Source organism: Nesoenas mayeri (assembly GCF_963082525.1).
Source record: "Nesoenas mayeri genome assembly, chromosome: 3".
Classification (NCBI taxonomy): Eukaryota; Metazoa; Chordata; class Aves; order Columbiformes; family Columbidae; genus Nesoenas; species Nesoenas mayeri.
The window spans coordinates 36,245,007-36,270,499 of record NC_137544.1 but is presented as its reverse complement, the minus strand read 5'-3'; the positions used below and the strand labels follow the sequence as shown (position 1 = coordinate 36,270,499).

Here is a 25,493-nt window from a genome sequence, read left to right as displayed (position 1 = left end):
GGAGAGTGAATGTCGCCCTACTCCGAGCACTATTCCCTTTTGTTCGCATCCTTACTCTGGCCTATCAGAATAACTGACTACAGGGGGTGCTTCTTGTTTATGGCTCAGCTTCTTGTTTATGAATCAGGGGTTTTTCAGTTGATTGGTTTTTACTGGCAAATACAGAGCTGATGCAGGTGGATTTTCAGTAACTGACCTAAACCTGCATTTTGCCAAGAAATTGGGCTGCCCTGGAGAAGAGGAAGCTTTCAAATGATGTATTTATCCCAGTTCCCCCTCATTCTGTGTTTTAGAGAGTTTTTTTCAATATTTTAGGAGGTTATTTTGCTGGTCTTGTGTGATCTTTTTGGTTCCAATTATGTTTTCTCTCTTGGTCACCTTACTGTGAATAATTCCACTTATTGCATATTCTTTTGAAAGAATAACAGAGAGCCCTCATGCAAGAAACAGTTGTCCTAGCTTCACTTATTCTGTAGATTTTCTTTTTAAAGTCCTTCTTGCAGTTCACATCTTCTTAGGCAAGTAGTAACTCTGTTCTGTAGATGTCAAAATGTTATGTAGATTCCTCAGGCTAAATCAAACTACCTGTGCATTTGGCAGGAACACAGTGATGGAAACTACTCACTCCTCTAATTGTGTGTTATATAAAATGTATAAAGAGAAAATGTTACCAAACAATTCTTTCTGTCCGATCTCTGTTGAAACTTTATTCCTGCAAATACCTGTTCTGTCTCATACAGCCCAAGAGATTTAGTGATGGCCTCTGTCTTTTCCAGAGGAGGAATACTCTCAAAATTTTTTGGAATACCAAGTGTTGGGGTATAAATTCAGGTCTCATTCAACCCTGATAATTATGGGCACAGACCTGAGGATGAACATGAATACCCAAAGTGCTTCTCAGTTAGGTCAGGTTGGGCTTCAGATTAACCCAAGAAAGGAAGTCTAAATACAGTAACTCTTCCACTTAGGGTCTCAGCTTCTCACCAAGTGAAAACATTTGTGTTTTAGAGGGAGAGCCAAGGAGCGCAGGAAGGAGATCGTCTTGCTTTTATTCATAGTAGGAGCATTTGCCAAACACAGTTCGAAGCAGATCCTTCCAAAGTGTTGGTGCTAAAAGCCAGTTTGTCTCCTAGATGAATGTCCAGTCAAAAGTACACTTTTCTCAAGTAGGTGTTCTTCAGATGTGTGGGTTACTTGATTTTGAACAACCTCCTGCTTTTAAATCCTGTTAAATGTGCTCAAATAGTTTATCAGCACTAATTAGGATTTTAATGCATCTTTCCAGATTGCAGAAGAAGCCTACAGGAATAACACTGCCTCCACCTACCCACAGCCTGAGGACCTCGAAGCTTTCATTCGCTCTCAGGTTTACAGCACCGATTATAATCGCTTTGTGGCTGACTCCTATACCTGGCCTGAAGAAGCCATGAAAGTGAAACTATAAATATTTACTGAACAAACTAACAGCACTTAAAACACATTAAAATATTAAGAACATTTTCTGCCTAGGAAGCCTAAGAATAGCTAATTTTTTAAGATGCAGAAAAACTTTTTTCTAAATTGTAATATTTGTTAGGAACTCAGATCAAGAAATCATATTAATTATAAACCAGAAAAAATAAAAATTAATCTGAGAAATATGTTTGTGTTGTTTGGTTATTTTGATATTTTTACCGAGATATCCTACACTAGAGTTTGACAGATCTTTTTTGTTATCAAAATAAGTGGTGAATCTTGAGAAGTTTGTCACAAATGTCAATGAGAAGTTAAGCAGACAAATGGTGCCATGAAAAATTAAGAAATATATATGATGACTTTTTAATCCATTACAGGTCACGATGTAATTTGCATGAATTGTCAAGCTATTATTTAGAACCAAACCAAACAAAAAACCCCAACAACAACAACAACAAAACTTTTAAACAACAGTAAGATTAGAATATTTTCCTCTAAAGAAAAGCCTTATTAGTCACTCCTGTGTGGAGTAATGAAAATTTCCTAACAAGAACTGAACCTGCAGATCCTTTTGTTCACATCTAATTGTAATATTTTAACATTACTTTGATAAGCTAAAGTCTTGTAAATGATCAAAGATTTCATTCCCCCACCAAGATAACTGCTGTTCTGATACACTGCAATTGTTTGGCCTCAAATTCATGGAAGCGCTTGGACTCCATGTTCTTGACAAAAAAAAGGAGTATCAAAATGTTATGAATAGGCTTCTTTTTTGACTTCGATGTTTTCTTACAAACATCAGTCATCCAGCTAGTGGTATGTTTTTAAACCAAATGAATTACTGTAATATTTGAAGCCAAAGTATTTTTAAACACACATCATATGCGATAAAGTATTATTCTTTGTAACAAATTCTCAAATCACCCAGCTGAGGTCTACTAAATGAATAATTATTATGGGGGAAGAGTCCATCATTATGTGGGGAGCAAACACATTTTATTAATTCTATAGTATTTACTGATTGTTTCTTTTGCTTACTACTATTTGAATGATCTGGTTAGCTTAATCTCTTCAGTATGGTCTTTAAAATAGTTTTTACAACTTCATTGAGAACTCAGTATGCTGAATGTGTTCATCTATATACTGATGTCAACTAAAGATATATTATTTTTTTTTCCCATTTCCCATTTGTTAACAGTTATCAAAACTGATACCTGGCAGTGACCCTTATTCTTCCAGCAAAAAAAAAGTGATTCCCTCTGCAAACCTCACTGGAAGCATCCAGGGACACTCCTCATGACCTGCATTATTCTGAATTCATAATTAGCATTTCCAGAAATAAAAGTCCTGAGGCTGTGGTTTTCCTTAGGAGGATACGTGACTGGATGGTACTGTCAGCAGTTTCCTCCTGTAGAAAAAATGAACACAGCTTGTGCTCAGAATAAAGCTTTACACAGCTCTAACTCTGAATTGTTTGACCGTCCTCCTGCACAGATTTCCCATTTCCTTCTGGTAGAAATCTTGTGGATAAGTCCTATCTCTAAACTGGTTAGTTTTGCAACTTCTTTAAAGAAAAAAGTTTATCATTTGGCAACTTCCCAACAGGACTGAATGCAAAATGTTTTGAGTCATGATCAGGTGGAATCTGTGCTCATACATCAATGTTCTAAAAAAAACCCCAAGAATTATTAGTTGTTACAGAATCACCACTCCAAGAAAAATGTAATATACTTTCTGGACAGTTCTGGAAACAGCTTGTACTTGAACTGTTTGACATGCTTGAGATTATCTCTACAAAACCAAAAATTAACTTTATTTGTGCAACCCCTTAGCTCTGCCACAGCCGCAGACTGCAGGTCCTGGATTCACAAGAGGGAGAAGCACTTTCTCCCTCACTGCATAAGGGGAACCTGTAAACATTTTTTGCCTTACTGTGCTTTTGGCCAAAGTTACGGTCATACAAGCAACGTGAGTGAAAGAATGTACATTCATAATCATTTTGAGTAACCAGAAATACTGTTGTCCTCTGTATTTCAATATATTATTATGTAGAAATGTACTACAACACTTCCTTGTGTTTTATTGAAATAAAATAATATCTGTTATTTTTGTAATCATCAGCTGAGTGTACTGAAGCAGAGTCTTTAAATAGCTGCTGTCTAAATGGCCTGGTTTTTAGATTTGAGCAGCCAAACCGGTACAGCTCAACACTATTGTCTGCTTTTATTGCTCAGTACCAGTTTTCATATTACAGTGCTCAGTGACACAGTGGAAGGCAGTAAGCTGGTGGTTCTTTAAGGCACAGCTACTGGGGACTTTTCAGTAGCATTCTTCATATACATGTTATATTGATGACATTTAAACAGGATAATCCATTATAGATTGGAAGACACAACTGCAATTCACTATCATCTAAATACACACTCAGCACACTACCCTGTAGGAAAACGCTGCCTAATGAGTCATTAATATAATTTCCTGCTACAACCTACTCAAAAATTGTCTCTCAGTACTAATTTGACATAGAAAAGACTGGTAAAGTTATATGGATTTTTATTTAATGTATACAATATTTGTTTTCCATTTTTATATTTTTACCCAAGGCATTCAAGGGACAGGTCATCTGGACTTCTTTCTCCCCCCGCCCCATCTTTTATTTAGAAGCAAAACTTGGTCCTGTAGCTGGACACAAACATTTCATGGATTAGTTGAATGAAGTGAGAGCAGATACTTTGAGATGTAGTAAAAAACATTGCACACACTAATCCCTTAATGTAGCAGTGAGATCTCCTTGAGCTGAGGGTGCTTCTGTGTTGGAAATCACAGTGATCTGTGAATGAAGCTGCTTTGGTAACCCACAACTGTATGCAGAAGTTAACTACAGGTCTGCACTGCAGCTCAGTAACACACAGCACAGTATAGGTGAGACAGGATACTAGAGTGTGGTATGTTTATCACCTTGCAAGCAGTTTGAGGCGTGTCTCATACTGACAAATGACAGTTTTAGGGTCTCAGAAAAATACGTGGCAATTCAGAACAGAAGCTCATATTAGCTACCTGAACCATTATTTGCGTATGTTAAACAGTTTCCCTTTTCACAGTAGCTATAAGGTACAATATTCCAATGTTAGCATTGTCTCTTGCTGTCCAAAATTAAAACACCTTACAGTTTCTCTTATTTGTCTGAAAGTTTGCCTTCAACACCAAACAGAATCTGAAAAATATGTCCACTTTGATGTTGTTTCAGGAATTCTAGGAACTGGCCCAGATCCATGTGATAGTCATTCCTCAGGCCATAATCACCATGTGCCTGAAACTGCAGATCTTCAAAAGCATGGAAGAGACGAAGATTATCAATGCTTCCTTCTGTTTCTACACTCTCTACATGCTTGCATGAAATATGCTTCCAGTTGGGATACCTAATAGCATGCCAGAACTCTTCACAGTTTTCTCTGAGTCCCTCCACACACATGACACCAGGTTTCCCTGTTAAGCAGAAGCCGGTCAGATTTAACTTCTTTGCACAGTCAAAAATCTTCTTCCTCAGTTCCTGCCGGTATATATGATGGCTGTAGATCCACATGCGATGCAGTGTTTCTTTAACTGTGACTTCTTTTGAAGCACTTTCAGAAGAGATCTTGCTGTTTTCCAGGTAAGGCAGGCTGTTGTCTTTCACCCATTGCACAGCTTCACATATACGCAGTTCCCCTGAATCTAAAGAGGCCATATGAGAAGCGAGACCAGTGTTGAGCTGCAACTGCTGCTGCCTGTGCAGGGCACTGGATCTTGCAAAAAGCTGAGGAGCTACGTGAGGATACATATGAGGCAGCAGTACCTGCAATTCCACTTTTTCCTTAAAAACAGAATACACATACACAAAAAGAAATTCTTAAGCTGCTGAAAGACATGCTAGACTCTTCTTCCCTGTCAAAGGCAGATTCTGAGGAATTAAGTTTGTGACATCCTAAAGGCAGGAATTAATTCTTCCTTTCCTTTCGTTGCACCATGCTAGGACCTTCCCAACCTATCTAATGTTATCTTCTGCTGTTTACAGAAATAATGCCATGGCTTGAAAGGTACTTCTACAATACTTCTATTACATGTTCTCAGTACGTGCTCAGTGCTGCTACAGCAATAAACTACCAGTCTGTCAGAGTCAAGGGGCAAGTGGCTTTTGAGAACTGTAAAATGACTAATTACCTTTCTTGGTTCCTTGATAATCTGCCATGGAAAAAAACTTCCTGCAGAAGCCCTCCCTACGCAGTTCGTAAGATTTCTGAAGCTGGTGAGGGGGTACATTTTAGAACTATACCTAAGCCTGTACATAAGTTTCCAAATAATCATGAGGCCATCGTTCTAATGTTTAATTATCCTTATTCCTAGGAAAATGCATATACTTCTAGGTTGAGTTTGTTGGTTTCCAATTTCTAGTCATTGCATTATTGTGTCATCAGACCTACACTAATGGCTATATTCTCTATGCAAGTATTTACATTGCTTAATTGTCATACATAACCCTTTCTTCAACTGGATAAATTATTGGCACTCCTTGTATTCTAAATGTTGAGGTTTGTGCCCAAGTACATAGGCTGTTTTTATTTTAGCGTTTGTGTGACTCTTCTTAATAGTATTCTGCTATCTGGGGCTATTTTTACATTAGTTTATTTCAAATACAGATCAATGAATGTTAGTACATGTAGCAAAGGTGGAAGAGAGAAATAAGGGGCAGTTTTGTTAGAATAAAGTGAAGTCCAACGCAGGTATTCCCATGAAGGAAGAGTTGCCTTTGTAACACACAACTCTTTGTAAAACAGTAAACAACCCTCATATAAGTACAATGCTGGCTAAGCTCTTGTGAATGCTTTGGTGCCGCTGATATCCATTCCCATCAGTGATTCTATCAGCCTTTCTTGCCCAAATCAAGTTAAGACTCAATTAAAAACAAGAGTATTTTGTTACTTTTCTCACAGTAAACAGAAATCAGTGGGGGGACTTCCCCCTTTTTCACCTTGCAGAGTTTCTTAGTGTCTGCGCATGGAGTAAAGAAAATGACACATATCTACGTGGAACTTCTCACCTTAGCCTCCCCTACATCAACAGCAATTGAATATCCGAGCTGTGCAGGCAGAGCTCCATCTGTGTTTCTCAGGTAGCGCTGCACGCCAGGCATGGCATCCTCATCCAGATTTATTTCTCCTTTTTTGGGAAACATTGAAAGGAGCATTTCCAGTTCCAGCAGCTGGAGCTCCAGGCACTCTCTCACTGTGACAGCCATCGCTCTGTCCTCCGCACACACCTGGAACGAGAGGCCTGGTGTTTAACATACGGCGAGGTTCAGCACCGCGCCGTGCAGCCCAACAAGCCGGCCTCGCCTGGAGACCCTGGGATTTTTTAAGGACAGGATTTGCGCTTAATACGACTGGATACAAACCCTTCAGAAGCCAGTCCCTCCCAGGCGCACGGCCCAGCCGAGCTAGCGCAGGGAAGACGCTGCAGCCCCGCGGACACCGAGCGGCCGCGCAGGCGCGCTGGGCAGCCTCACCTGGCCCGCACGGGTCACAATCCCAGCGGAGCGGAGGCAGGAGCGGTCATATGGCTCTTCGTGCCGCCGCCACCTGCCCGGTGCGGGCCGCCGAGAAGAGGACGCGGCGCTACGGCCCTCGACCCAGCGCCACCTCCCTCAGCGCGGCCGTTGAACGGTCGCTCCGCGAGCCGCAGGCGGGAGGGGGGCGCGCATGCGCGCTCAGCGGGGGGGGCAGCCGCGATGGGGGTTCGGTGTCTGTGCCGACTCCGTGCGGGGCCGCAGGACGTTCTCCGCCAGTCACCGCTCCGTCTTAAATCCCTGCGGTCAAGGCGTGAGACGCCGCGGCGGGCACGGGGCTTCTCCTAAAAGCCTCTGGCGGAAACGCACCCTGGGCGGGAACACCGCGGGGCTGCGCGGCCGGGGCGCGGGGGAGGGCGGCGGGCTGCCCGGGGTGAGGAGCCACGGTATGGCAGGCTTGGGGGACGTGCCGGATGATTCTCCTGAGGTACCGCTCATACTGCCGGGCGTTTGCAGCCCCCGAGGCACCGCTGGTACCCAGTGCCCCACGGACCCGGGCAGAGCCTCACAGGCCGTGCCGGGCCAGCGAACGTACGGGCAGGAAACTGCGCAAAATGGAGGCGCCGCGTCTGTGTACGCGGGCACACGGGGCTGGTGCGGGTCCGTGCCCCGACACCAGCGGGGCTGTGCAGATTCGCTCCTGAAGACACTTCTGACGTCAACGTCGGATTTTCTCTGCGCGGCGACGTGGCTCAGCCCCGGCCCCGGCTCTGACTGCCGAGTAGGCGTGGCCCTTGCGCCACGTGGCGGCGGCGTGCCCGCCCACCGCGCTGCCATTGGCGGGGAGTGGCTGGGGGGCGTGACCGCGCCGGCTGCGGAAGGGGAGCGCGGCGGCGGGGGCAGGTGAGCGGCGCCGGGTGTGGCGGGTCTGGTGGGATCCTGTCCCTCGCGGGTGGGATAAACATCGGGTCGCGGTGCTGGGTGGGCCCCGAGGCTCTCAGCCATGCGGGGAGGTGGCTGCTGGAGCCACTTGTGGCGGCGTGCGTCCGGCTGGTCCTTCCCGGCCCAAGGGCTGCCGGCGCCTCAGGTGCCCGGGGAGGGGCTGGGAACCGCAGCTCAGCAGAGCCGCGACCCGGGTAGAGCATCCAGGTGACACTACTGAGGGGTTCCCTGTGGCTGTCAGGGCTCGAAGAGGGAGGACAGGCTGCTTTTGAACTCAAAAGTTAATAAATGGAGTCGTGGCAGAGGGCACTGGGTGGTTAGTGTTGCAGTGAGCAATGGCCAGCCCTTTGCATAACTTTGTTCGGATCCTTGGATCCAGCCGTTTGAGAATTGCAGCTCTCCCCACCTAAATCCTGTCATCGTTTGTAATCTGTTGAAATCTGGTCGAGCTCTGTTTATCTAGTGCTGTACTAGGAATGCAGAGTCCCCGTCATAGGTTGTTCTAGTAGTGGTTCCCCTCACAGTCTCACCAATGGATCTGATATGAACAGTTTAGGACATCTGTGGGCTGCAAAATTAGAGTGCAAAGTGTGAAACTAATTATAATGACTCAACTTTTCTCACTTGTGTCTGTGTTACTTCCTTCTCTAGAAATGGATTCTGAAGCCCTCAAGAAATACTCAGCATTGCATCCTAAGCCTCCTGGACTTACTCTTCAGTATGGCACCGCTGGGTTTCGCACCAAGGCCGAACAGCTTGATCACGTCATGTTCCGCATGGGCTTGCTGGCTGTTCTTAGGTCCAAAGCCGTGGCATCTACTATTGGCATCATGGTTACTGCATCTCACAATCCTGAAGTAAGAACAACCTTTACTTTAAAAAGAAAGTAGATGTGATCAGGCTCATGGAATCAAAGATCTTCATGGTACTGAGAGACCAGATCCTGAAGGCACCTGGACCTGCTTAAATCATGTGTTTAGCCTGCTCCCTCTAAATATGATCTCCAGCACCTTTGAAGTTACTTTTCCCTGTACACACGAGCATAATTTTCCCTTATCTAGAGATGCTGTAATGTAGGAAATTTGTGACTTTGGTAAGCAAGGACCCTTGACAAGTGATGAAGCTTTGAGAAAAATCTGCAAGTTTAAAAAATAAAGGGGTGCAGCAATTATATATCAGGCATTTAGACTTCTTCTATGGAGCATTCCAGGTTATTAGAATCTCCCCTTTTGTCATTTTAATGTCAAATGAATTTCATACCAATGTTGTAAGGGAGAAAAGGTTAGTTACTTAATATACTGGTTATGCTAATTTTGGGGGCTTGTTGGAGCTTTAAATAAAGAGCTAAGCTATTGCATCCCAGACATGCTCCACATTCAAAGAAACAATGTGATTGAACCATGTGTCAGCTGTCTTCAAAGACATTTTGTTAAGTTTCCCACTTTTAGGCTTAATATCTTTTGTTCTTATTTTTCTTCTAAGGAAGATAATGGTGTGAAGCTGGTTGATCCCCTTGGAGAAATGCTGCATCCTTCCTGGGAAGAGTATGCCACACAACTAGCAAATGCAGAGGAGCAAGAATTGCAGGAAACAGTTACTGACATCTGCCAAAAAGCAGCAGTGAACCAGCACAAAGATGCTTCCGTTTTTATTGGCAGAGACACCAGGTAATGAAAAGATGCTGTAGAATTATGCTGCTGTTATGGAAGTCCCAGCAGTTTGTTCATGACTGCTTTTGGACGTTTAGCCCTGTGCAGCCAGATTTTGCCTTTTTTTTATGCCTAGTCTGCTACCTGTTATTTTACGATTATAGCAATAAACAAAAGTTTTCCAGTGCTCTTCCTGTTTTCCCTGATAGTTATGAGCACTTCCTAGCACTATTTCTGATCAGGATGCTTAATTGTGGGGTTTTTTTGTGGGTACCATGTGATGTCTGCCTGTGTTCAGCAGTTTACTTGTCTATGCAGTTCTCTGGGATGGTGGCTTTCCAACTTCTTTATTAGAAGGTGCCTACAGCAGAAAAAGGTATGGCTTTCACACTGAGTTTAAGTCTACTAGCAGGAAGCTTGTAGAGTCATCTTCCACATGTCCTTCCTTCCCAAGTCCATATGTAAATGTCTTCTGCAACCATTATCATTTTCATTTGTTGTTTTCTAGGCCAAGCAGTGAGAAACTTTCGCGGTCAGTAATAGATGGTATCTCCGTTCTAGGTGGTCAGTACCACGGTATGTTAAACCTTTGAAATTCTACTCTGATTTCAACTTTTTGTATAAATGTGACTCTGTTATGTCGCTCTAAGGCAGTAGCCAGGACACCATTTCCATTTTTGCTTGTAAGGATCTAATTTCAGGGTGTTCGTGTGGCTTTAATGCAGGGGCAGGGTTTCATCTTTTCATAACAGAACTTGAAAAATTTAATATGTATTTCCTGCGCTGTATTTGTCTGTTTATTTTAGAACAGCAAGTACTGTACAACTCTTAAGGAGGAATTAATTTAGTATTCTACTTCTGAATATTGTGCCTTTTTATTTTATGCTAGATTATGGTCTGGTGACAACACCACAGCTACATTATATGGTCTGCTGCCAAAACACCCAAGGGCAGTATGGGAAAGCAACGCTGGAAGGTTATTATGAAAAACTATCCAAAGCTTTTATGGAACTGATAAAAAAGGTGAATACGGGGTGTTGTCTTCTTCATGCAAATGTACAAAATTAATATCTTCTGTTTGTTAGCATGTTTGGGTCTAAAGTTTCAAATTCAGCATGCCTTTGGGTGTGGTTTCACTAGGGTATGAGTTCACTTTGCCCCTTCTTCCCTTATGCTAAGTCTCCCGGCTCTGGAGAGAGTCAGAGACACCTGAAGATTGACTGTGCCAACGGAATAGGAGCCCTGAAACTGTCAGAAATGCAGCCCTACTTGCCAAAGGAATTGCTAATTCACCTCTATAATGATGGAACCAAGGAGAAACTCAATTATTTATGTGGTGCAGATTTTGTGAAAGTTCACCAGAAACCACCTAGAGGTACGTAATCAGTAATTTTATATCCTTTTACCTTCTCTCGAGGCCTAAAAGCGCAGGGTCTAGCATTGGCATATCATCTTCAGATAAGCTGACCGCCCTGTTTCTTACTAAGTGATTACGTGAATGGTTCTGCTTGTGCAACAGAGAGAACTGTATGGTTGAGTTTGGTTTGGCACATCCCTAGTTTATATTAGTCTAAATTTTTTTGAGGAGTACAGTATGTCTCTGACTTGCTGAAATATGTTTGACAGTCTGGTCTGAATGTTAAGCTGATGGTGTCCAAAGATCAGTCAGGACTGGCTTATTATTATTTACTTCCATTTATGTTATCAAGAAACTTTTACCTTGTGGGCTGGGCTTGCAGACAGTGCTCCGGGTTCCTGAGGAAGAGCTGGGATAATGAACAACTTGGTGCCAGCAGGCTGACTGATTGACATAAACCAGTGAGGAAATTATTTCAACCAATTTCCTGCACAAAGTGCATACAAGAAAATCCCTGAATTGGGGGGAGCAGGCTAGTTTGGATATTAGATTTTTTGAGACTAAACTGGGTTCTCTGTTCGACAGCTGCACCTTCACTGCAACTGCCAGCCCAACCTGGTCACCAGGGTACAGTGTCGTTTCCCTCTTGTCACGCTGCTTGCATGCTGGAGAAATGTAGGAAGGGCAGCAGCCGAGCAGCAGCCCCTGCCAGGGATGGATGCTGCTGTGTCACATCTGGATCCTGGCTCTAACTGGGACTGAGGGGAGACTCCTTGGTCATTTCTCTCTGCTTTGAAGAGAAAATGCGGTTTCCTAATTATTCACCAAAATAAATATTCTGATTTTTCTGAAGTGTTAAGTGGTAACAGCTGCCTGTTTAAAGTCATAGGAAGCCTCAACCTGTTAAGTGTCGCAGTTGCCATTACCTCATGCTTTAGCCAGAGGACCTCAGTGGTGGTGGGGTGTATTGTCCTGTGCTGCAGGCGTGCAGGAGAAGAAACAGGCAAGTTCTGGGGTGCAGTTTCCTGTGTTCTGAAGGGTGAGGTGTCAGCAACATGGGCCAGTTTTCCTGTCTGCTTGTGTGCTGAAGTGTTGTTTTCCAAGAAGGGGTTACAGGCAGCAGCGTGTCCTTTGGAGCTCCCTGCTGAGTTCCTGAGGGACTCTGAGATCAGCCGAGGGAATGGCCAGAACGTTCCTGAGAAATGGACTATGATGTTAATGTGGCCAGCATCTTAAAGAAAAGCAAGATGTACCTTAATAAAAGAGCAGTTCATTCTTGTGCAGTGTTCCTGTGTGAGGTGGTGACAGCTTTATAGCTACTTCTCTATTGGCGTTAAGCCTGGGAAGTTTTGAGGCAGGTACTCCCTGTGCATTATATACATTGTTGTATAAATTGAATATCAAGCAAACTAAACATGAGATATTTTATAGCAGATCCACTTCTAAGGCTTTTTGTACAGCTCTGAGCAATCTTGGTGATGGGTGCTTTGGAGTGGGGCTGATTTTTCTTCAGTAGTAGGATTGATGTGCCACCTCCTGTTGTAATTGCTGCCACTTCAGTGGTGGCTTTGCTGGCATGTGGCTTTTGCGTTAGGAAAGCAGGTCTCCTCTGTGAAAGGGAGTGAAGGGGAGGTGCAGGTCTGGAAAGTGGGAATGGGATAAAATTAAACAAGCCTGAAATATTTCCCCAGTAAAAGTATTTTTGATGCAAGAGAAAAATAGTCGATTCCCATGTGTCTTGGAGGGTGAAGTATGTAGAAGTTTTACAGCAGGAGCATGCAGTGGACCTGCTACATGCCAGGAAATGCTGGTGATGTGGCTCTGGAGCCCAGCTGTGCCCAAGCATGGTTTGCCTGCACCCCCAGGGGTGCATGGTGTGTCATGGTCCGGCTCAGAGGAGTGGTGGGGAGGTCTGGGCAAGTGCCCATGTCCAACTGAGCTCAGCCAGCTGCCACTCGCTGCTCCGGGCTCCATCCAGGTGTCCCTCTGCAAAGGCTGACCTGCCCTGCTGCACAGCAGGGGAAACGCAGTTTGCCTGGGTCTGTGGGTGATGTGTGTAGCTTGGTGGGCTCTGTCGTGCGTGAGAAAAGGGGTGGGTGTGCTGCTGCAACCTTATGCCATTACTGACATTCAGCGCTTATCTCCAGCATTTAGAGAGGTGACTACACACAGTAGTTCTGGGACTGATTTTTGTCTACATCTGGGAGGAAGGTGTAGCATAATAACCTGCATTTTTGATATTTATATTTTTGATCTAGGTATGCACTTTTCAGTTGCCATCCGATACAGCTTCTCTGTTGTGAGTCTCTTTGTAAAAGCAATGTCTGTTTCAGAGCGTTAGTGGTGTGTGTGTGTGTGTGTCTGCACAGGACTAATTTCCACACAAGACCCACACTGGGAATAATTTAAACATTTTATATCTTTTTCTATCTCTAAGTTGCATTTGTACCTCTATGTGCACTAGGGCTCGACATGAAGCCCAATGAGAGATGCTGCTCATTTGATGGTGATGCAGACAGAATTGTTTACTACTACAAGGATGAAACTGGCCATTTTCACCTAATTGATGGAGATAAAATAGCAACTTTAATTAGTATCTTCCTTAAAGAACTTCTTGCCAAGGTAACATAAATGTGTGAAATGAATGCTGACACTTTAATTTGTAACGTGTAAAATAGTCTACGGAAGCTGTGCCGGTTTGTACAGTGACCTAAAATGAACCCAAATTGAAAAGAGATCAGTCCTGTACCTCAAAAATGGTGTTTTTACAAGGGTGTGACTTCCAAACTCCAAATAACAATCTGAGCACTGATATATTAGCCTGGAACCTTTTCCTAGTAGGAGAGAGCTTTTCCAATTTCAGTGTATAAAGCATTGATATTCTATTCTCTCACTTTTGTTATCTTTTATTAATTTTTCATTAATTTTGGGTTCAGTCCTTTCCTTTATGAAGGCTGGGCATTCCATTTGCATGAGAACTTGGTTGTGGCTGTCAAAGGGGTTTGTATGTCATTGTTCCAAACCCACTATCTGCCGTGTAGCATCCTCTCCCCACAGAAGATAGACAGAAAAAAGCTTTTATTTTACAGAAGCCCTCTTAGACTTGGCATCTGTGATACCAAACCTAGACAAGGTATCCTGGTTTTGTTTTCTTGGAGACCAGCTAATTTCTGGCATGGTGGCAGAGAAGCTGGCCAGGGAGAACTTGTGCTTGCCACCAGCCTTTGCTTGCTTTGCACTGGAAGCTTTGTCCCCACTGCTTGTGTATGTGACCTGATGTAACGCCGTGTGTTTGGCGAGTGCATTGAGCTTGCAAAAAAAAGGTGATGTACAAAGACATGACGAGAATTCATTTTGTCTTAAACATGTAGAAATTGTCTGTGAGCTGCTGCCTTCCTCTGATGCCCAGGAATTTAAAGTGTCTGTAAGAGAACATATTTTTAATAATAATTCTGATTAGCCTCCCATGTATCCTACTTGTCTGGCCATGTGCCTGTCAGACAGTAACACACTTTTGCTTCTTGGTTTGCTCAGGTGGGACAGACCTTGAAGATGGCAGTGGTACAAACAGCGTACGCCAATGGGAGTTCCACACGCTACCTTGAGGAAACACTGAAGGTATTCTCCATTTTTTTCCTGGTAGTTCTCTGCAAATGTTGTTTACTGCAAATTAGTTTACTTTAAAAACAAATACTACTGTAATGTAATTGCTGGGAAAAGTTAACCTAGGCTAAAATAAATGACTGTTTCAAACCCACAAGCAGCAACTAAATTCTTGGTGGTAAAAGAGACGCAAGATGATAACAAAGCTGAAAAAAATTCTGGCCAGCTTTTGCTAGTTAAAAAAAATAAAGTTTGGCAAAAGTGAAACAAAATCACTTGTCACTTCTGGAACAAGTTGAGGATTTTATGGCTTTGCAGCGGCATCAGTAAAGGCTCCTTGATACTTTGACACGGATTGTTTCAGTTTCTACAACAGGCTATATGCTGTTCCCTACAGAAATTGAGCTGGGGTATGATTTCAGTTAGGGTAGAAGTCTGGTATGTATGTTCCCTGAAACTATAAAATGCATTGAGGTTTTTCTTGGTTAGGGGTTTTCTGTTTCTTGATTTTGGTTTGGTTTTTGGTGAGGGTTGGTTTTGTTTGTTGTGTTTGTTTGTTTGTTGGGTTTTTTAAATTAAAAAAGCGCCAGCCTTTATTTCCACTTAACTAAATGAAATCTTGTTAATGAGCCTGTAGAAATAGTGGATAATTTTAGCTCGGGGAGTCAGTAGCTGTGAAACACACGTTATTCTGTAACAGTCTCTACCCCATGTTGGTGCTTGGTTCCCCCCAGGAGAGCATGTAGCCCTGTTTTTATCTCTGCGTATCCTTGTGCTGCAGGTACCTGTGCACTGTGTCAAAACAGGAGTGAAGCACTTGCATCATAAGGCCCAGGAGTTTGATGTTGGTGTTTATTTTGAGGCAAATGGACATGGTACAGTAAGTATAAGCAAGTAATGCATGAGATCAGGCAATATGTACAAAACTTTAGTTGGATTAGCTGGAAAAGGAGATGTTTTCACTCTCTGCTTACATTTATAATCAAGACTTTTCTCTCTTTGGTTGAGAACAGACTTCTTTCCCCTTTTTGTCTTTATCATAGCATTGCCACCATCTCCTCTGTGGTTTACGTGGAGATGGGAATTTGTGGTAGCAAACATTAATTATGGTTATATGGGCTTAAATGGTAACAGTTTTTTTCCTCATTGCTGCACGTATCCTAATTTGCAATGTGGGCTGATCTTTACAAGCTCTCTTTGTTTTATTCTAGGTATTATTTAGTAAAGCTGCTGAAACTAAAATAAGACAACTGGCAAACGAGGAGAAAGATAATGAAAAAAGAGAAGCAGCAAAGGTGCTAGAAAACATGATCAACCTGATTAATCAGGTGAAAACTGAGAGAACCAAATCACTATATTAAGTCTTGGGACTAATGCTGCTGGTAAATTCCTGTCAGGCCACTGGGGCAGGAGGTGGGGTGCCATGAGAGAGGGGCCAAGAAGCAAAGTGCAGGAACAGTCCTCTTGAGAAAAGTGTGATACTTTCTCACAGGATGCTTTCATCTGGAGCAGTCTCCCGGCTTTGGCATCCAAAGAGGGAGTGGGACAGCATGGGAACCTTGTGATAGGATGCAACTTGTTCATGATTCAACATGCAGCATGGGAGGAGGGGGATGTTCCAGTGCCCATGTCCACACACTCTTGGGCCTCCTTATCTTGGCACAGATGTTACTCATCTGGGGAGAGCCTTTATGCATCCTGACCCCAGAACCGTGCTGCTTAGGAGAGGTGAGGCCGGGCACTTGCCTTTGGCAGAGCTATACATGTGTGCTGCTGTTTGTACCACAGGGGCAGTGGGGAAAGGAGAGAAAAACAAAACACCCCCCCAACCAAACAAAAGCCTCGTCTACCCAGGCTGAGGCAAGGCAGCCTGGCTGCATTTTCATTCTCTTCAGCTGAGGGTTCCTTTGTTTCTTCCCTGTTGACTGCTCCGGTATTTCTTCCCTTCCTCTTAACAGACAGTTGGTGATGCTGTCTCAGACATGTTGGTGGTTGAGGCAATCCTGGCTCTGAAAGGCCTGACAGTGCAACAGTGGGACGCCATCTACACCGACCTTCCCAACCGCCTGCTCAAGGTTCAGGTGAGTGACACCTGGCTGGCTCAGGTTACTGCAGCCTCTTGGGGCCCTGCTGGGAGCAGCTCTTGCCTGCATACATTTAGATAAGCTTTGTTTTAAAGCTAAACCAGCCCATTGAAGGGCAACAAGCCCCCTTCTGTATTAAATAGAAAAACCTGAACAGAACTATTCAAATTCTAACTTAAAAATAGAAAAAATCCTATTTTGAAAGTTAAGAAAGAAATTCTAAGGCACCTGCCTGCTGGGCAGCTGGATTTTTCTTGCTCTGCCACTTTGTGTAACTTGAATATTCAAGCTCTTACTTCATCTTCTCCAATACTCAGAGAGCTCAAGAACAGGCTCCTGCATGGTTACACTCTATCAGGCACCATAAGGGAGCTCTGGGTTCTAAATGAACCAGAGGAGAGTTTTCTTCTGATCTACTGGAAGAAGCTGCAGCGAGGAGCCAAGGAGGCACATTCAGAACTGACCCTTTTTCCAAAGCAAGCAGCTGAGTCCTGTCAAGACTGAGTTAATACCTGCTGAGTAGTTGAGCTGGGATCCCACAGTGTTAGAATTAAGCAGGGAACTCCCAAATTGAGCTCATCTGCAGGCAGTGCAACACATCAAATCCAGAAGTTCTGTCTTAACTGTGACCTTTTTCATTCCACTCTCATTGTACAGCTCCAGCACACAAATAAACTGTCTGGTTTTGATGCTGCAGGTTGCAGACAGGCGCGTTATTGACACAACAGATGCAGAGAGGCGGGCAGTTACACCTCCAGGACTACAGGAGAAAATCGATGCGCTTGTAAAGAAGTACAAATTGTCACGGGCGTTTGTCCGTCCATCAGGAACAGAAGATGTAGTTAGAATATATGCTGAAGCAGATACACAGGTCAGAGCTTAAACAACTTGTATATAAAGTGGATTTATTTATGTTAAAGTCTCATGCTTAGCATTGGGTGATGGAGGGAGAAGTATGTTTACATACTCCTCAATCGCATTTAGCTGGTGATTGCAAGTGAATGCAAAATGTCTCTGGCTGTTATTTACAAAAGAGATGTTTAATGTTCTCAGTGTTTAAAAGTTAACTATTTATGAAGGCAGATTTGACACTAGATGAGATTTGAACAAGAAAGCCTTCTGAGAATTCAGGATTAAGAAGAAACTTACTGCATGATTTCATAATAGGCAAAATTAAACAAACAAACAAACAAACAACAAATACACAACAAAACAACCAACAAAACCAAAAAGTCAAACTTTGGTTAAGAATTAGTCCACATGTGAACTTAAAAGTTGACAGCAAAAGCAATGCTCCTGCCTGCTTCTTCCTGCCAGCATGACCACAGTGGCAGAAGACGCCTGAGGATGGCAGAGCAATACGGGGCACCAAGCATTTGCAGGATAACGGTTGCCTTATCATCACACTGTTGCTCTAACCTTCTCACACTGACACCAGTGTAACCAGCTTTTTAACTACTCCACAGGAGAACACGGACGCCCTTGCCCATGAAGTCAGCCTGGCTGTTTACCACCTCGCAGGTGGAAGAGGAGAACCACCCCAGCCTCTATAACCAGTGACACAACTGCAGTTAAAGTTTGTAACTTGACTTATTTTTTTTAATATTACTTTCTTACCATTTGCTCATGTGGACATACCCAAACCTTCCTGAGAGTAGCGAAGATTAATCAGAACTGAGCAGAATATTATTCTGCTTATTTTTTACCTCTATTAGCAACTTACCTCTTAATGAGATACTCTTGCAGCTGAATGTTTCCCCTGCAAGTATGTGTAATTTCTGAAGCTGAAGTGACTTAGAGGCACCTCAATTCTTGACAGGCAGTGGCCTGGCCATGCCCAGAAGGAATCATTTCGTAGGTTATTGTCACGTTGTGCCTGAAGTCCTGCTCCCACATCCCCAGCACACTTGCAGCAGCTGCATTTGGCTGCAGCACAGCGCGCTGCTGCAGAAACATCACCCGACCTCCCACAGCAAACGCAGCGTCCCTGGGCAAACAGTGTCAGGCAGAGCCTGGCGCTGGTCTTGAGATTCAGTTCACCTCAGTTCAAGAGGGAAACAACATGATGAAAGAGCATTTTGCAAATAACAACATATCATTGCAATAATATCTTCATTGGATACTTTTACAAAATCAAGATATTGTGCTAATACTATACATAATCACTTTTAAGACGGGAGGACAGTGCCAAGTTTCTTTTCTGTGGCCCTTACTCTTCAGCAGTGTGAAGGAGTGGGGCAAGGGGATGTAATGTTTTAAACACACAAGTATTCCCCTCTGCATAGATGAGTTCAGGGTACCTACCTCTGACAAATGTGTTCTTCATGGCAGTCCGGTATTAACTCCTGGAATGATGGCATTTTCCAGATTGCTAAATAAGCATAAGTTCCAATTGATTAAAAAAAGACAAATAAACTGGAAACAAATTGAAAAAATGTGCAACTTGTATTTTTTTTAGGATTTTTTTAAAGACAGAACTCAAGACAACAAAACATGTACTGTAAATAGTAGGCACCATAATCAATATGAGCCACCAATATTTAAACGTGATTCGAGCCACATCCAGAACTTCTCTCTTATTTACAAATATTTAACTTAAATACAACATTAAGTATTTCATTACATACAAAGTAAGAAAAGAATACTATACAACTGGGAAAGATACATATTTCATTTAAATAGTTACATTACATATAAGGTGAATAGTACCAGTTTGGTTTATGTTTTTATGACACCTTCAAGAAAATCCTTCTCAACCATTTCTTCTATCTTTTGTCGTGCTTTGCTGGAGAAGGTCTTGAGGTTCTCCATTTTGATGTCCTTACTTGGAAAGCAGTTGGGGTAAAGGACAGGGCTCCCTGAGTGTCCAACACATCTGCTTGTGACTTTGCTGTTAAAAACTTGGCTGAGCACATTGAAGAAAGGCAAAAGCTGCTCAATGCTGCGAACAGTGTAGATGGTTAAAAGCAAGTGACCTGGTTCCCAACTGAGTGTTTTCCCTGAGCTGTCTTCCTCTGGGTTTTTCTGTAAAGAGAGATAAATGGGAAACAGTACAAGATAAAACAGAAAAAGCAAAGGTAAAACTAAGACTAATGCCTAATGAAGTATTTTTCCATATTCCAAAAATATTTGGCCTATCAACAACATACACATCTGCTGGCATGCAGCTTTCAAAGGAGATTTCCTGTTTCTCTCTTCTCCATACTTCGCAGCATCAGTGGTTGGCAGTGAACAGGCTGGCACTGCAAGCAAAGCTGTGCTGTTCTAAGTATCAGCAGTAACACATGTGGAGGCTCTGAGCAGGCACTGGAAGTTCTCACAAAGGAAAATGGTTCAGGTACTCATGTTCTCAGAAGAGCTTGGTTAAGCAGGTTTCATTTAATGGAGGGAGTTTCACAGGAGAGAATTTCAGGAACCCCACCAGTGAAGGCAGCAGTCACACACACGAGGTGCCACAGGTAGTGTCAGTCCCCCTGTTTAGGGTTGCCTTAAATATCTGCATGCTAAAATACCTGAGCACTAACACCCAGCTGCTTATAAGGTACCCTTCACTGTTTTTTTTTTTTCCAAATATATTCAAATCTAGATAACACCACCACAAACACTTTGTTTGGACTGTTACTGACAGTAACAGGGAGACCTTCTAGAGTGAACCAGAGTTCCAGCAATGCTGGTTTTTATTCTGCGAGGAAGAGGAAGGGAGCACAAAGGCCACATCAAGGAGAGCCACCTCCTGATTCACCTCTGCCCAGGCAGGGGGGCGAGAGCCCCAGGGGCTGCCCAGCTCCAGAGGAGCCGGTTTGGTGATGGAGGGAGAGCAAAGGGAAGGGGCAGCAGCGGGAGCAGAGCAGAGGTGAGGGTTGCCCACTGCACAGCCTTTGGGCAAACTGATTTTCTTAAAGACATGAAACTTCTGCAAATAATAGTTTTTGCCCTTTAAATGAAGCAACTGGAGCCTACATGACATCCGTTTCACAAAAAGCAATAAGGTTAAAATACTAAACACATGCATGAATTTTAATCTGGTGGTTTGGCTCCCAGTCATAGAAGAGTGCTGCTCTAGCTCTACTCTTTATTCTCTACAAAGTCTCAAGAAAAGAAACACTCATAATGAAATAGAACAAAGAGAAGACTATTCCAACACAGGAAGAGATGTTGCTGCCTCCTACTTCTAATGAAGTTACCAGTTTTTAAAGTTTCTCCTTTAAAAATTTCACACTGGATTCACAGAGGACAGGCTTTTCTGTACTCTGGTTCCCTACGGTGCTTAGTATTACTCAGTGGTGAGCACGGACTAACTGCAGCGCACAGCCAGGGTCAGTGTTACACAGCTGACAATCAAATGGGCTGCACGTGCAAGTTCTAATTCTCTCTCTGACAAATGGAATACAATCTGTCCAAGCCATTTCCTCATGGCAGTTACCTTGGCAAACACCACTAATTCCTCCGATGCTAAAAACAACATTTAATTTGACAGAGACTGGATGAGGGATTGTGTGTTTCACGCTTGCTGTTTGGTAAAAATGATTTTACAACTTAATTTTATAATAATTTGCAATAAAGATCCTTCTTAGAAGTAACACTACCTTTTTGTAATCTATTTTATATAGGAAATCAACTTTAAAATAATTCTTTTAGTTATCTACAAAAATAAGGCCCCTCATGATTCTTTCACTTCAAAAGATCTCTCAAGTTTGTCCTCTTACAAGACTGATCTCTCAGTTCCTACAGGAAGCTAAATACTGCCCAGGGCATTGAGGTGATGGTATTATGTTGAGCTTGTTTCACAACTCAAGCATCAAAGGCCACCCTCACCTGATGCTTGGCCATCTCCAATCCCTCCAAAACCACCGTCTTAAAGTCCTCCTGCTTGTCCTGTGGAAGGAAAGAGGAGAACTTTCAGACTGCATTTCATATATCAAAATAACACTTTGCCATGAAGGCTGTGCAGTTGCTTGGTCGGGTGCTGTGCTTTGGCCAGAAAATGACCCACCCCAAAGAGTCCCTGGTCCAGAAACTGCAGACTCTGGGGCTGGTGTGGCTAAGACACTCTTAGACAACAATAGTGCTGCCACTTTGGTCTTCCATTTATTGCCAGTAGTGCTGAAGGAGGTTTTTAACACATTTCCTTCAGAGAACAGAGCCTGAGCAACACAATACTACACGAATCTGAACATCAGTCAGAGTGCCCTGAAGGAAAACTAAAATCCACTGGAACACATTGCTCAGAAACAGTTAATTTCTAAGAAAAATTCACAGCTATATGCAACAGTATTCTCCTCTGCACAAAGAAGAAATGGCCTGGAAGTCAATATTCGTTACCTCATGTTCCTCTCATCATTGTACCCTTAGCTATGTTTCACAGTGTGCAACTGCTGCCATGACCAGGGGGTTCCAGAAATTCCATGAATTTTTCTATCTTCTTGAAGCATACTGTGGAAGTCCTGACTTCAGGCATTTATCTCAACATACAGTACTTACCCACATGTATATTTTACACATCATATGTAATTTATAATTCACGCAATGAGATTATTTGGAGTGTGAAAACTTTCTAACAGGTACAGCACACTACATTGAACACCAGGGTTAGAAGCTACACCTGATTAGCAGTCAGTTCAAACTGATTATTCTTTTATATATGCAAGAAGAGAATTTTAGTCTCATCTTCATGGTTCAAAAACCAATAAAATGAAGAATGCAGATGTGCTTCAGATATTTGTTTTATCCCCTGTAGCTGCGAGCCTTGCATGAATAGTTCCGATCTGCCTGGAACTGAGTTATCCCTAAAGTTTACGTAGCCCCTTGTGTATCAGCAGTCATTTCTTTATTCAATGAAAACATTCATTAGAGATTATAAATGCAGCAGCTACAACAAGCTGCCAGTGTTACAGCCCTGGCAACGCCATCTCTTTGGAGCGAAACCCAAGAATGAAATTTCAAAGCTTTTTCCCATATGGCTCCCAGCTTTCTCCCTGTTTTCCCTGGCCCGCCCAGCAAGGCTTCCCAGTGAAGTGCCTGCCAAGGGCTCTCTCCTCACAGTAGAAGCAGCAAAGTATCCAACAGCTATTTTCTTATTTGTGGCAGCAGAAGGGAACTCCCTGGGACAGGGCCTGTCCAGCTGCCAGCAGCTTCAGGAGCAGACCAGGCCTCCATCCCATCCAAACCAGGGTTTTCATTTACCTCACACACCAATGCCATGACAGCCCTAATTCTGCTCCCACTGTGCAGTCAGATTCCCATAGAACTGTTTCTGCTGCTCTCTGCCATCTTCCATTCATTGTCACTGCTTTAGGGAAGAAATCCAGCCCTCCTTGGCTCGGCACAGTCTCAGAACTCTTGGTTCTGTTGTTTTTAGAATGCAACAGTTTTCTAAACATTTACATGTGATTATTCATAAAAAAATGCTTTTCTACTTTAAAAAGTAGCTAGTTATACTAGTATACACATATATGACTATTTGAAAGTGATTTTATGTTAAAATATATTAGACATTGAAGCATATTTTTACTTTTTAATCAAATAATACTTTTAACTGGAAACTCCAAACTCACTGACCATCATGTTTTTTTTGACCATTGCAAGTTTGTTTTTTTGTTTGTTTGTTTGTTAAGCTTTTTTTTTCCTTTTGTTTTACATCCCTGTGTGTGGTTTTTGCCTGAAACTGACTTGAGACTACTCCAGCAGGAATCTACCACACCAGATGAGCTCCTTTCCGTTCTTCATTGTTAAAAAAAAAATACAAAATATCCAAAATGAAACAGTGCTGTGAGTTACTGTATATCAAAGTTTTCAATGAAAAGCAAAACTGAAAGAAAGCGACATACCTTTGCTTTTTTTCGCAGCAGTTTTGCTAGACGCACCACATACGGTTTGAATTCCCTCTGATGTGTACCCTGTCTTCGTACTTCCAAGCCCGAATCATCTGAAGCTTCCGGAATAAAGGCCCAACGATACCTGTCAAGAGATAACACAAGCAAACATTATCCCCACTGAACATTCAGGCTTTTCTGCTAGATCTAAAAATATAAGTGGGTGAAGAAACCTCATTGAATATCAAAGACAAAAGGCAAGGAGGAAACAACCCCCATAAAAAACATCAGTCTTTGACAAGAAAAAATAGTGAAGGCACATTCTGAAAAGTGAGAGGTAACATGGCTGAGAATGTAGCACTTTTTTTCCTTTAGAGTTTCTTAAAGGATGCTAAGAGCAATGTAAGGCAGAGAAGCTAAAACCAGAAATATTCACATCTGCATTGTGTGCAAGAAAACTGAAAGCAATTCTGAATTAAAAATATGTAAGTTACTTAAAACACTTTGCTGCACATTTACAATGCTTCCTCTAACACATGAAATGTTCTCCATATACCATGTTGATAGCAGAAATTCATTATTCTACCACACAACGAAGGGGACCATTCCCACACACAGACACTGCACGGATCAGATACTTGCATTATAAACTATAAAGGAAATAAAAGTTTCTGTCCTTAAAACTTCAATCCAAGACTCCATGAGAATGCTGTAAAAGACAGAGTGATTCAGCGTGACTATCATCTTCCCAGAAACGCACAGTAATGACCTACATAGAACTCGGTTGGCTAATAACAGGGATTAGAACAGCTTGGAGAACTGACTGAGAATGATTAATCAAATCCCCAGAAAACAGAAGAAATAACCCTCAAGATTAGCTTTAGATTTAGGAATACTATAAGCCACAAATGGACAAAGCGTGCACAGGTCTTACCACCCTCTAGTGTCTTTAAAGACCAGGTTAATTAAAGGTGACCAAATGTCTCCAGAGCAGTGCCAGGGCATCAGCTCTCACACAGTCACTGCTGTGCAGTGTAAAGGAAGAGACTAGATACTTTCTTTTGTCCTTGGTGGCTTCTCATTTCTAGGGTCTTCAGCAAACACCAGTTGTTTTGCATTCATTGTTTTTTTCAACAGGGCAAGATTGCAGAGGCACTGCAGAACCAGTTTGCACACGTGGATACTACTGACCAAGAAAAACCTATGGGGTCCCCTGCACTGACAGATTTGTTGCAACATCTTCCAGACAAATCACGCAGGAGTAATTTAAGTGAGTCATGCTGAGATGACACGGTTGTCTCATCTCATGCATTAGTCACTGAGACATGTGGGTGGATTTTGAGTTCTTAGACATTACTGCAACTAAATACTTTAAAAATAAAACATTTGAATAAATCACTACTACTAATTAGCTCACAAGTGTGGAGAATCTCTTGCCACAGGCTAAATCAAAGCAGCTTAAACTCATTTGGTGTGTAGCATCATTCTCTCTGGGGGCCGCTCTGACACTGGAAGGGAATGAACTGTGGGCTGCTCTAGGTAAAGGCCAGAAAATGAAAGGAAATAGGAATACAGAGATTTTTATACACTAGAATTTTACAAAGAAGCATGGACAATCCTAAAAAAACCTTAAATGACAGTGTCTTCTACTCACATCTGAAACTGTGGGAGGTTTTCGGATGGTAATGCGAGGGCCAAGTCCAGAAACTTGCAAGCAGACAAGTACAGGTTCAGCCATCTCTGGCTGTTGTAGGATGTGGAGAAACCATTGCCACCTGTGTACGTCGTCTCCAGACCAGCAACAGATGGGCCAGAAGTTCTAAAATAAATTACAGCAGGCAGGTGAGTCCTAACAGCCTTTTGCCACTATGGGAACATCACCTTTCTTACCTGCCTTTACAAACACACAGCTCTTTATTTACCAACTTAATGCTGAATCCACAAATCAAACCAGAACACAGCAAGTCTGTGCTATGGGTGCAGTTTTATGTTTATGTATATATATAATAAAATGTTAATATATAATAAAGATGATACACTGTATCTCAT

At 42.7% G+C, this 25,493-nt stretch overlaps 4 protein-coding genes across 7 annotated transcripts in view; 2 read left to right on the top strand and 2 right to left on the bottom strand.

Moving 5' to 3' along the window:
• Positions 1–1,444, top strand: part of ME1 (malic enzyme 1) — a gene marked incomplete at both ends in the record, with an annotated part of 166,500 nt that extends 165,056 nt beyond the window's left edge. The window contains one exon of the mRNA XM_080342086.1: positions 1,286–1,444. Coding sequence (XP_080198212.1) covers positions 1,286–1,444 — 159 coding nt within the window. The remainder of the gene's footprint in view (positions 1–1,285) is intronic.
• Positions 1,445–4,630: 3,186 nt separating this feature from the next.
• On the bottom strand, positions 4,631–6,730 carry RWDD2A (RWD domain containing 2A; the record flags this gene model as incomplete). The annotated part of the gene is made up of 2 exons (XM_080340915.1): positions 4,631–5,308; positions 6,533–6,730. The coding sequence occupies 2 exons, from the start codon at positions 6,728–6,730 to the stop codon at positions 4,631–4,633; spliced, it is 876 nt and encodes a 291-aa protein (XP_080197041.1).
• Positions 6,731–8,592: 1,862 nt separating this feature from the next.
• Positions 8,593–18,674, top strand: PGM3 (phosphoglucomutase 3; the record flags this gene model as incomplete). Of its 2 annotated transcripts, XM_080340872.1 has the most annotated exons (12): positions 8,593–8,796; positions 9,422–9,606; positions 10,097–10,164; positions 10,478–10,611; positions 10,768–10,963; positions 13,410–13,567; positions 14,480–14,563; positions 15,330–15,428; positions 15,760–15,876; positions 16,507–16,629; positions 17,330–17,503; positions 18,099–18,674. In XM_080340872.1, 12 exons carry the CDS (start codon positions 8,593–8,595, stop codon positions 18,183–18,185), a joined length of 1,629 nt encoding a protein of 542 aa, XP_080196998.1. In that variant the 3' UTR covers positions 18,186–18,674. The 2 variants fall into 2 exon arrangements, with proteins under 2 accessions (XP_080196998.1, XP_080196999.1); XM_080340873.1 differs by lacking the exon at positions 16,507–16,629.
• A 384-nt stretch (positions 18,675–19,058) lies between these two features.
• DOP1A (DOP1 leucine zipper like protein A) overlaps positions 19,059–25,493 on the bottom strand; it is a 64,358-nt gene continuing 57,923 nt past the window's right edge. For 2 of the 3 annotated variants that reach the window (XM_080340982.1, XM_080340981.1), the window contains 4 exons: positions 25,099–25,263; positions 23,460–23,589; positions 21,448–21,507; positions 19,059–19,656 (listed from right to left, as the gene is read on the bottom strand). In XM_080340982.1, the coding sequence (XP_080197108.1) occupies positions 19,351–19,656; positions 21,448–21,507; positions 23,460–23,589; positions 25,099–25,263 (661 nt within the window). In that variant the 3' untranslated portion in view covers positions 19,059–19,350. The remainder of the gene's footprint in view (positions 19,657–21,447; positions 21,508–23,459; positions 23,590–25,098; positions 25,264–25,493) is intronic. The other variant, XM_080340983.1, reaches the window with a different exon arrangement.